The sequence below is a fragment of the Parasteatoda tepidariorum genome, chromosome 10 (genome assembly GCF_982258835.1).
Source record: "Parasteatoda tepidariorum strain Cologne lab strain chromosome 10, Ptep-v5.0, whole genome shotgun sequence".
Classification (NCBI taxonomy): Eukaryota; Metazoa; Arthropoda; class Arachnida; order Araneae; family Theridiidae; genus Parasteatoda; species Parasteatoda tepidariorum.
Window position 1 is genome coordinate 98,803,835 of NC_141764.1, and position 12,542 is coordinate 98,816,376.

A 12,542-nucleotide genomic window follows, 5' to 3' on the forward strand; every position below is an offset into this window, starting at 1 on the left:
AAAATTTCCAATATTTTTTATTTTCTAAAAAAAAAAAAAAATATAATTTTTCTTTTTATATTCCGGTGCTGCCACGGTCCGGAAATTGTGCACCCCTAAAATGGTGTATTATTTCTGGATCATGTTCCTCAACACCGCGGGAGTTGCGGTGGTGTTATTTACGCCACTAGCAATGAGAAATATTATTTTGGCATAGGTAAGACTAATATGGCTATAAGAAATGGCATTTAGGCGAAGCTCGGTTAACATGGTTCTTAGTTAAATCACTAATTAGTGGTAGTTACGCCTAACGTGACAGCTGGGCCCTAACGCCGTAACAGGAAGGAATATCAGTTAGCCATGACCATATCCCGTAAGGTATCGCATTTAGACTTTATTACCTATGTGTAATATGACGCTGAGTTTAATAGTTTTTACTCAGTTTGGCGTTAAGAGATTTATCCTTTAGTGCTTATTTCCGAACATTGAATCAACTTCATCGAATGCTATACTAATACCAGACGGCCTAAATTCTACAAATGCAGTCCTCAATCTCTTGGACTCAGCTCTTCCTCTTGTTGTGCAGGTTTAACAGCCTATTATTGTTAACAAACTCTTTCACTATAAGTCAGAGAACATATATATCTCATTAAAAAACAATTAAAATAAGCATTAATAGTCTAGGCCAGTGGTTTCCAACTGGCGACCAGGGGCCGGATCCGGCCAGCGAAGCCTTTTTTTGTGGCCGGCGAACTGAAATATATTAGTGCGGTAGAATTTGTTCTAAAATATATTAGTCATTTTTGTGCGGACAACTTTCGTAAAAAATCTATGCCGAAGAGCCTTTGCATTATGACCACCCTCCATCTATAACAATGGGCTCGCCCAGGAACAATAATCCTCATAGAACAATTCCTGACGTCTGTAAGCTACTTGAACATAGTTGCAGACCAGGTTCACTCATTCATGGCAACAGTTTTTCCTGCGGGGGATGGTGTTTACCAACTGGATAATGCAACATGTCATAAGGGTCGAATCGTCATGGAACATTCCAGTGACTTTCAAGTCATGTCTTGCCCCCAAATTCACCTGACCTTAACCCAATCGAGCATTTGTGGTCCTACTTGGAAAATCAAATTCGTGCTGCCAACCTACCCCCTCGCAATGTGAGGGAATTGCAGGACCAGTTGGTACCAGATACCTCAGACTACCTATCAGCACCTTGTGGAATCAATGCCATGGTGGGTGCTAGCAGTTTTGAGGGCTAAAGGTGGTCATAATGTAATTGCTCTTCGGTGTATATGGGTTTAAAATACTTTTCTCTTAATAAAAACCTAATTTTTTCGTTCCTGTGAAATTTATCATTCCAACGGTGCAAAAAAAAAAATTATTTCTCAGGTTTTGCATCCAAGAAAATATTTATTCAAATACAAAAATATTACTCTTTATTTCATTTTTTTATTTTATTTTGTGAATATAATTCAGCACGTGCGTATCAGAAATTTTCTCGAAGAAATTCTCCGATTTAACTTTTTGAAACCACTCATTTTGGATGAAAATATTTACACACACATTTGTGAATTTAAAATGCAAATATCTATTTGGTGGTTGCAGCAGACAAACCTCAATTTTGTTATTGAACATTTTGTGTGCTACTGTGTAAGTTTTAATACCAACCTTTTTAAAGTTTTATATCTTAACAATTAGATATCTGTTGCACATTAATTGTTTAATACGTGGGTGCACATTAAAGTTATTGTAGCCCGAATTTTTTTAAAAATCTACTTCTTATTTTAATTTGTAATTCAATACTTTTGTTTTGCACAACTTGGTAAAAATCTGACAGTAATATTTTATGTTTCTTCAAACATAAAAGAATCCTACATAAAATTTTGATAAAGTTGCGGCCCGCCATTTGATTTGTGTTTTTAATTGTTGCTCCCGGCCTCATGAAAGTTGGAAACCCCTGGTCTAGGCGAATCAGCCGTAGTATTTGGCAAATATAGCTTTCTGAAAAATGGGGTTTGAAAATTCGCAAGTTTGCATGATGTATCGTGTGGGTGTCGCCGATTCATCCTCTCCCAACACATTTTGGAGCATTTGCATTTTACAAAAAATTATTCAGAAAATGCGGAAAACAAAATTTTCATTTTTAGGAATTCAGTTCGATATTTTTTCAGAAATAAAACTTTTAAAAAAATGACTGAAGAAATTTTTGATAATAATGATGGTATAAATATATACAGTGCATAAAACCATGAATAACTTTTATTTAATGATCAGATTTTAACGTACTAGGGCTGAATTTTAGGAGAGTGACCTCAAATATGCTGATTAGTTAGTGCAGACTACCTTTTTTTAAATTACGAAATAAAGTCTCAAAAATGTACTTTCTGTGACTAAACATAACTGTCGGTAAAATTGTTCTTGAGAAATTGAATTTTAAAACAGTCTGAAATTTAAAACTTGATTTTGCGGAAACTATTCAACCGATTTCGTCCAAATTTTGTATTTTCCAAAACAACTTTTTTGAAAATTTGCAATTAAAGATTTTTTCGATTATTATTAAATTGATCAAAATCATTTTTTACGTGGAACTATCTTGGGAAAAATGAATTCCATAATAATAGTTCAAATATAGTTAATAGCAAAAATAGTTCACTTAAAAAAGTTCACTCTATGCGAAATACGAAAAAAGTTAACATCAAGGGGTCCAAGTTTGGAACCGCTGACTTTTGGACTGAGCAATTTGGACCCTACTTTTCAGATTGCGGCAATCCCCTTTTTTTGAGGGTTATAACATAATACGTCAAAAAAATGTATGTTTATTTTGATATTGTACGTTTTTGTGTCTGAATTCGTAACTTAAAATGTCGCGTGCACTAATTAATTGGCATATCTGAGGTCACCTCTCATTAAGATTGAGTACTAGTAAATGACATTCTGTTCATTAGATCAAAAGTTATTTAGGATGTTTCGTTTATTTTTTTGCGTACCTTAAAATTAATAAACTCATCCCTCCTAAATTTATATTTTACTTAATTGCTTCAAGTTCATTGTAGCTATTATTAGCTATAATTTCCAAATCTCTTAGCAAATGCTCTAAATATAATTTTCCTTCAATTGTATAATTTTATTTTATAACCGTCGTTAAACAGCCGACTCAATTATTCGGGTCTGCGACTTCTGATGTCCCTAGCCTTGTAATTTTGAACCCAATCCAGAAGACAAGGGAACTCCTGGTTCAAGTACTGGGGGAAATTTGCCTTCGTGGAGGACTTTTTGATGGAACTAGCCCGCATTTGCTTTAAATGGAGAGGAAAACCTCCCACGGTTAGCCTGACACTAAAGGGAATTTAACCCGTGATCCGTCAGCCACTGGGCAGATTTTTCGTCAGCACCGTGGTCGGTGCGAGCTGGATGCGGAATTCGTATCGACCAATCATTGCTGAGATTCTAACCCGGTTTACCTCATCGGAAGGGGAACTTATCTCCTGAGCAATCTTGGCTCTGATTGCACCGAAACCAGTGTTTTATTTCCCCGATCTTCGAAGTTCTTCCTGCCTTTAAATATTCTACAGAACAAGCTGTAGTAAGCAGCTGTATACTTTCTACACGGAAGTGAAGCAGGTAGAGAGCTTGAAATAGGTGTTTATAGTTTTTATATTGAATACACCACCCACACATTTCTTTATATTTACTTTTGAAAATAACCGTTTAAAATATCGTAACTTAAACGATAGAATTTACTGATTCTTAGTAGTCAACTAAAACGTGCGTGTGTTATCTCTAATGTCTTCAAATATTTTTTTTTATTTTAGAGTCAGACTCTGATCACAAATAAATTATTGGGAAAACGTGTTAAGCGGTAATATTTTAATGAATTTGGGGAAATCAGTTTCAAAATTTACAAAAAACATCAAGAGCCTACTCGCAAACCATCTATTTTTCACAAAAAACTCTATAAAAATACACGGATAAATAAAATAAGTGGTACCTACATTTAATTGTATGTTATTAAACCTAAACATTCGGATGATTTTTAATCTCATTCAAGTTTTTTCTAAGAAGTCACAAGAAACTACACTTCTAATATAAATGGTAGGTCAAAAGCATATCTGCCAGGATTTTGTGTTTAAGAGTTAAAAAAAATGCTTTGTCACTTAAACTCGATATTTTAAAAGAACGACTGTCAAATGAAAGAAGATTTCAATTATTAAAAGATGGTGACGTACGGTTTACTGTGTATTGCTTAGTTAATGGATATTTAACTTTTTCAACTGCAAAGTTCGTCAATAGAGTGCGCTGGCTACGTCAGAAAAATATGAAATACTTTAATAACCACTATTTGTAGCAACAATGTGATGCAATCTGATGAAAAAAATTTACACTTATGCAAATTAAGCAGTTAAAATGTTCTGTTATACTGAAGAAGACATTGTTTAAGAATTTTCCTATTAGCAGAGTAATCTGTTGACAAACTTTGTAACTTAGTGAAAGTGAAATAGTATGTATTTAATTTAGCAGGACTCCAGCATACTATGGATGTTTTCTACACTACGGTGCGCTGCGAAATATTTAATGTATATACTTTTAACCCATGGGAAGGGGCTTTTAACCCATGATCCGTCTATTAGTGAGGCTATTTTACGTCAGCACTGTGGTTTGTGCAAGCTGATTGCGGAATTCGGATCGGCCAGCCATTGCTAGGATTCGAACCGGGTTCATCTAATTGGAAAGCGAACGCTTTATCCCCTGATTCATCACGGCTCATCATTAATATCTTATGAAAGCAGATTTGAACTCAGAAATAATAAAATTTCAGTAATTGAAAACAAAATAGTCTTAATTTTCGCTTGGCAGAATAAGCTGTAGTAAGCAGCTGTATACTTTCTACACGGAAGTGAAGCAGGTAGAGAGCTTGAGATTGGGGTTTATATTTATATTGAATACACCATCCACACATTTCGATCTCTCAGTTTTTCTTTGATTTCTCAAAGCGGACATTTTGGAGTTGTTGAAAAAAAGAACAGCTGGTGAAAAAAAGAAAATAGAAAGCATGAAATAAAAATAATTTATTCTTTGGCATCTGGAACGATAAACACACCATTTTTATGATCGTGTACTTAAAATCTGCACTTTGACAGAACCTCCTCTAGAGTTCGTTTTTGGTGGTATGATATAACCCTGCTTCCTGTGAATCCGCACATGCTTGGCAAGGTGGTCAGAACGTCCAAATCGCTTCCCACACACTGGACACTGGTACGGTTTCACACCCGAATGAGAACGTTTATGGCGGGCCAACTCATCCGATCTACTGAAACGCCACTTACAACCAGGCCACTGGCACACGAAAGGTTTTTCTCCAGTGTGCCGGCGGAGATGTGCCCGAAGGTGAGAGTTCTTAGAATAGACTCTGGCACACCCAGCATAAGGGCACGGAAATATTTTCTCTTCGTCTGACACAGTGGCACGTCTCCCACCCCCACCTCGACGCTGTCGGGGTGGTTTTGGTATGACTGGTGTGCCGTAAGTGGGTACGTTTGTAGAGGGCGGCATACCTAATGTAGAGTACCATTCTTGAAGAGCAGGATTCCTGCCTCCTGTCGAATACACTGGTTTATTGTTATTGCACAGCAATCTAGAGTAGTCCTGTTGCCCTCCACACACAGTGGGAGGGAATGTTTGGGGAACAGTGGCGGGTGTTGGATTCTGGATGTCCTCTCCGCAGAGGACAGCGGAAGATAAAGCCTGGAGATCCACGCCCAGTACCACTAGGTCGTCTCTACTGCGTGGGTCCGAGAATAGTTTGTCCACGAGGAGGTGGCTAGAATCTTGGACTGGTTCCGTAGTTTCAAGGAATTCTGACCTGGAAAAAGTAAAGTTGATGATATTATTCACATTTCCATGCAAAATGTCTAATTTTGAATCACTTAGAAATGGACAATTTTCATGGGTTAGAAGATAAAGGACAAAATTAGTGACCGCCACCTACATCGGGGCGTGTGAAAATTAATAAAACAAATTTTAATTTGTATAATTGGTTCAAATCTTAAATTTTACTAGTTGAAAACGTTGAATACAATTTTTAAATTTTACATAAACCTATTTGATGAGATCAAAAAAAAGTTTTTTTTTTTTTTTTCATTTAAGAATGAACCCTGTAGTGTGCCATATTGAGAAATGATTAAAAGTTTTACATTAATATAGTTTTTAATGTATTATAAATTTTAATTTTTGAAAAGTGGCCACATCTTTTGCAAAAGCCCACAATTGAATATGCTGCTTCTGGCCCATAACAAAATTTTCTAATTTTGAATTTCACCGGAAGATTTAAGAATACATAATTAAAATCAGTGATCGGTAAAACTACACTTTTTGTAGAGTTAGATCTTGTATACTATTAAAAATGTAGTTAATTACAACTACGTATTTTTTTAAAAAAAGGTTAACGATTTCAAATAGCTATTGTAACTATTTGACTACTTTTAGGAGTGTGTTGAGGGATTTCCTTTACACTTACGCTCAAAATTTAAAACTCTTTCCCCCTGAAGCATCACAACTCCCATTTTAACTTTTAAGTCCTATATATCAAGCGTCTGAAATAAAAAATTTCCTGCATCACCTCTGGCAACAACCAATCATCATTATGATAAACGTTGACCAAGTTTTGCTAGTAATATCAACATATCGCAAAGTTAAGTAAAGGTAACATCTATAAAAACTTAATAGAAGCTACCACATGTTGAATGCTGGTAAAGACATTTAAATAACAATTAAGTGCAAAAGTCAATGATAAGGAGTTTTGAAATAAAGTAATTTTAATTTTTTTTTTTTTTTTTTTTTTGACGAAACCTATGCCGAATCAGTACAACACCTCCTAGAAGTATGAAGGCCTCAGCACGGATCAATTTAGTAGTCCGATGTGACGAAGTTAACTGCGCAATAGATGAAAAACAAGAAAGATGTCATTACGTTCGGGGTACTAAGCTGTGCAGTGGTTGAAAATAAGACATATGTCATTACGTTTGGACTACTAAAGGATATTTATGGTAACCCGTGCAAAGGCCTACTCTTTTCTAGGAGGTGTTGATCAGTACCGTATGATGAAAGGAGACTGAAGATGTGTGAAAAGACATATGAAGGAGGCTGTATATGAAATGAAAGGGCTCTAAGCACAATTATAAGCCACATTTTTAAATTAAGTGGAAGAGCTTTTTTTTTTTGTGGAAAAAAGCTCACGATTTCTACCTGGGCAATAAGCTGCTTCTATGCATTGGGGTTAAGTAAATTTCTGAAAATTTTAAACAACTGAAAATATTACGTAACAGTTCGATATAACACCATTGACACTTTGGTAAAAAAAAATTCTGCTTATCAATAAACTGCAATTTCTTAAGTATGATTGAATCTAAATTTAAAGCTCAGTTTATGTTCTGCTATTACTGATTCTGAGATTTCTCCCAAAAATCTGAGATTTAGCCTTTAAGGACAATGATCACTAAACCGATGATCTCGAGATAGAAGCTCAAGGAGACATTTTCGGTCGATCATGTTAAAAACTAGGATTGACTAACTTGGACTCCTCCATTGAGATGATTAACCAAATGTTTTTTTTTTTTTTTGGTCGATATCACATATTAACTTTTCTAGCTCACATGGTAGCAGCACAGAAGCTACATAAGTTTGGCGATCACTGCTTTAGAAGAAATTTGGTTGATTGACGCAAATCTTTTCATTCAAAAACGGAAGAAAAAAAAATAGACTGAAATTAGTTTAAAAAGGTAAAAAAAAAGTATTGTAAGTATTTTCTCTCCTTTCAAAAATTCTTTACTTCCATACTTTAAAAAAAATGTGCACCAAAAATGAACAGCTTGAATAACTTTTGATCCAATGATCGGATTTTCACGCACTCGAATCGGATAAGAAATCGATCGAATTAGTTCTTGAGAAATTGCAATTTTCAAACTAAATTTTTAAAAAATTCGATAGCTCTGAAAGTATTCAATCGATTTCGTTCAAATTGTGTATTTTGCCATTTAAATTCTGAAAATTTTTAGGTTTATATGTAAAATAAAGGAAAAATATTGAAAATAATTTGTTGCATTTTTATTACTTTTATGTGAACAAATTTCATAATTTGGGTGATTTTGTTTCATTTGCTTAGAATTTGTAGCCAACATTTATAACCCGTTGAACAGCCGACCCAATTTTATAGGTTTACGACCACTAATGTTCAACTACGAAGCCTTGTCATTTTGAACCCAATCCAGAAGATAAGGGAACTCCTGCGTCGAGTATTAGGAGAAATCTGCCTTCGTGAGGACTTTTTGATGGAACTAACCCGCATATGTGTTACATGAAGTGGAAGACCACGAAAACCTACCACGGTTAGTCTGACGGCAAGGCGACTCTAACCCATGATCCGTCTACCACTGAGCACGTCAGCACTGTGATCGGTGCTAGCCGCATGTCGAATTCGTATCGTCTGGGATTCGAACCCGGTTCGCCTCATTGGAAGGCGAATGCTCTATCCCCTGAGTCATCGCTGCTCTGTAGCCAATTGTTTAAAACGCTATTAAGAAATGGAGAAAAAATTAACATTATGGAGTCCAAATGTTCGACCGCTCTCCTCGCCAAACTTCTTTTCCACATCGCGACTACCCCCCCCCCCCACTCATATCTTGCTGGTCAGGAATCCGAACTCATTGAAAAAAAGGTATGTTTATTCAGAAAAAGTTTATTTCTGTCTCTGATGATTTCGTAATTAAAATATCATCTGCCTAATCAAACCATTAAGAATGAGTCCCTATACGTGAAAATCCGATCATTAGAAAAAACCCTTAAAGTGTTTACTCTTTTTTCCAATTTTTTTTAATTGTTTACTATTGCGAAAAATTATAATAAGTTTTACAGAGAATATAATCAAATCGAATATAATTTGATATTTAATAAATAGGACACGTGTAAGAGGAAGCGAAGGGGGACGACGTCTATGTAAAACGATAATAATCGTGCACGATAAACATGCACACGATACTCTCATAATCAATGGAGGTCGAGCAGCTTGGTAAATAAAATGTCCGACATGCGAACAGAGTTCGTGACAATGTATAGACACACTTTTTTTTACCTGTCATTTGCCACTAAAAGGACAGTTGACAATACCTTAAATTTTTAGAGATGTCACTTTCCGTTTGTGGTAAAATTGTTGAGGAGTAATCATTGTTTGGAGTAATATCAATATGGACAATATAATAATTTTATTGTTAGCATTAATGACTCAAAAAGACAACTTAAGTGGTCTAATTCGGTGATTACAAAAATCGTTATTTCCTCTAGTTTATACTAAAAAAACTAGGGTTTACTCAAAAAAAAATATTTAAAAATTGAAAAGTATAAAAATTGTTTAAAATTGAAAACATAAAAAGGTAATTCAATTTCACTTTACAATTTTAAATAAAGCAAGTTTTGTAATAAAAATTAAAAAAAAAAGGAAAAATTGTCGGATAATAGATAGTTCACATTGCTAACGTTCACATTGTTTTAATTAACGTTTCCATAAAATTAACTTCTTTAAACTTTTCATTAAATTACTGATTTCATAATTTTTATAAAAAATTTCAAAGTTTCTGTATCTGTTTAATTGTCACATTTTTTTAAATTTCAAAGAAATGCCTATTTTCGAAGCAATATTTAGTATAAACATGAAATAAATTCGGCATTTAATTCATTATAAAGAACATAGACTACATTATTCGAATACTAAAAGCATACATAATGATATTTATGTATTTAAAAAACGGAACATTTTTTAAATTAAAAAAAAAATTGTACTACCATTAATTTAATTGAAATTTAACTTAAACTAAATTTTGTATGCTATTATTTTATAATGAATATACCCACTTTATTTTAAAGACGAAAGAGGACACGTGCAAAATGCCAAATAAGCAAAACTTGTGAAAAATATTTTTACAATAATATATTAAATAAATTATGAAAAAATAAGCATACGTAAAAAATTCCTTAAGAATTTTTCAAAAAACTTGTTACTTCCTATTTCTCAAACTCTTATATTTTGCATGACATGCATTTTGAATAAATGTTTCTGATATGGTTCTTAATTTATGATTTTTAATATATAATTAAAATAGTTTTTAATATATAATTTTTTTACAATTTCAGAATTCTAATTTTACTGATATGGTCTATAATTTATAATTATCAATAGATAATTTTCAATAAACAATTTTCAAAATATAGTTTTCAATAAACTATTTTCAATAAACAGTTTTCAATAAAGAGTTTTTAATAAGCAGTTTTTAATAAGCAGTTTTTAATAAACAGTTTATAGCATAGTTTTAGAATTCTAATAAAATTTGCACAGTTTTATTCTATATTTAAAATTATTTTTCAGCAACAAAAAGTTACTTTTATTAAGAAAAAAAAAGCTAACTTAACTTGATTGATAACACTTGTTCTGCGTAGTACTGCAGGAGAAAAAAATTACAATTACAATAAAAAATTATAATTTTACTATGTAAAATTATACGTAACGAAATGCTTGAGTTCTATAGAACGATCAAGCTATCTGCAATAATGATTTAATATTTTGTTGGTCTATTTTAGGCATTTTTTAGAGTGCCAGGTTAACGTATATAAAAACATATGTATACTATTTTACATGCATGTCAAAAGTTCAACAGTTGTTGTGTTTACGTGTTAAGACAGTCCTATATAAATACATAGAGATCCAATTAAAAAAAAAACTATTTTGCATTAAGTCAATTCTTTATTAAAAGTAGTTGTATTTAAAGTAAAAATAAACATTTACGGAAATTTTGTGCTTATTTTAGTGTATGGAAAATCCCTTATAAGTTGTGTGGCGTCAATCGGGGGGGGGGGGTTACAATACTATAGATATATCTTCCTGAAATAAAAATTACTTACTGTACTATCAAAGATGTTTTCTGCATCAAAATTTACTTTAAATTGTATGTCTGAAGTCGAAGAAAGTAGTAGTATACATTTTTGAAAAACGGAAGTAATTGTTTCCGTCTCTACCGAATCTTAAGAACAAAAGTCCGGAAGGAAACCCAACTCATTAGGGGGGAATTATTAGCGTCGTAGGATATAGTAACCGAAATTTTATCAGCACAGTTTTCGAAACTGCATCTCAATAGCTTCCACCGGAAAAGCTATTTGCAATTTAATATCACTGAAAGAATTTTCTGCTGAATTACCTAATACCAGTTTAAATGGTGATATATAGGCTATCACTTTTGTAACTACTGGGTCTCGTTCAAGGGCCCCGGCAGAATAATATAAAAGGGGGTGCAGCCCTCTAACAAACTACCCCCCCCCCCAAAAAAAAAAGAATTTTTTTTTTCAAATATTCAGTCATTAAATTTTGTTTTGTTTTTGCATATACTTTCCTCTGTTAATTTTCCTCAAGATACATTTCTTCATTGTTAATAAGATATTTAAAAAAAAGTACGAATTTTTTGTACTTGCAAATTTTGCCACGAGAAACTGCATTGATGGCATAGCTACTGACTTTGAAACACAAATAACCGCAAATAACAGTAGTTTCGTATACTAACGTGTTTGTGCACGCTTAACATTGGTATTTATTGTGTTGATGAAATTTTGCAGTTGTGAGAAGTCAGTTTGTGTTATACACCTTTCTTAAACAAAATAACTGATAACAATATAATATTATTTATATTCTATTAAATGAAATTTAAAAATATAGCTTAGATATCTCCCAAGTTTGTGCATGCTCAGTGTGCATAAGAAAAGAATCAAAGATATGACTCAGAATTCACTGAAAAAGTTAAACAGATTTGGACAGCGAACAAGACGATTACAATTTTTGTTTGATTAAACAAATTTTTTATTGTTCTGTATCAATAATTACTTAATTATTTGTTTTTGAATAAAAATATTTTTAATAAGAAATTTTTATAACAAAATTGTTTTTCTGTATCTCTTTAATTGTTTAAAAAAAGAAAGAAAAAAAGCCAGAGGGGGGCAAGTGCACCCTCTTGCACCCCGCTGCTGACGCCCTTGGTCTCGTTTATAATGTGTTGTCACTTTGTCACCGCATGTGAAGCATAGGGAACTTTCCTGAACTTAGTTAAAAGCATAGCGGATTCTCTATTTCTGCTTGTTTTTATTCATTTTCAGCAACAAGCATCCATTACACTAAAAAAGCATTTATAACTATACAAAATGTGGCTCTTTTACTTTGAATCTAACTGTTCGACATAAAAAGATTATTGATGATTAAGATTATTGATGATAAAATGTCATTCCTTTTGTTTTAAATATAAAGTTTTTTATTCTTCCGCAATTCTCTTTGTTGCCTTTATCTAAGAAGTAGAGAATCCGCCGAAAGAAGGGGAATCATTTAGGGATTCGCTGCGGAATAAAAATTGAGAACTTTGGTTCGAATATATCTTTTCCGCATCCATAGAAACATCGCATTTATAAACTAATGAGTCTCACTTTAATATGTAGTCTCTTCGAATTAAAATAAAAGGATTCTTCATATTTCA

The 12,542-nt window shown here is 33.1% G+C and overlaps 1 protein-coding gene across 6 annotated transcripts in view; it reads right to left on the minus strand.

Moving 5' to 3' along the window:
- Window positions 1-5,039: 5,039 nt before the first annotated feature.
- The window catches only part of LOC107437769 (uncharacterized), a 66,831-nt gene continuing 59,328 nt past the window's right edge, over window positions 5,040-12,542 (minus strand). For all 6 annotated transcript variants that reach the window (XM_071184329.2, XM_071184330.2, XM_016049865.4 and 3 more), the window contains one exon: window positions 5,040-5,848. In XM_071184329.2, the coding sequence (XP_071040430.1) occupies window positions 5,092-5,848 (757 nt within the window). In that variant the 3' untranslated portion in view covers window positions 5,040-5,091. The remainder of the gene's footprint in view (window positions 5,849-12,542) is intronic.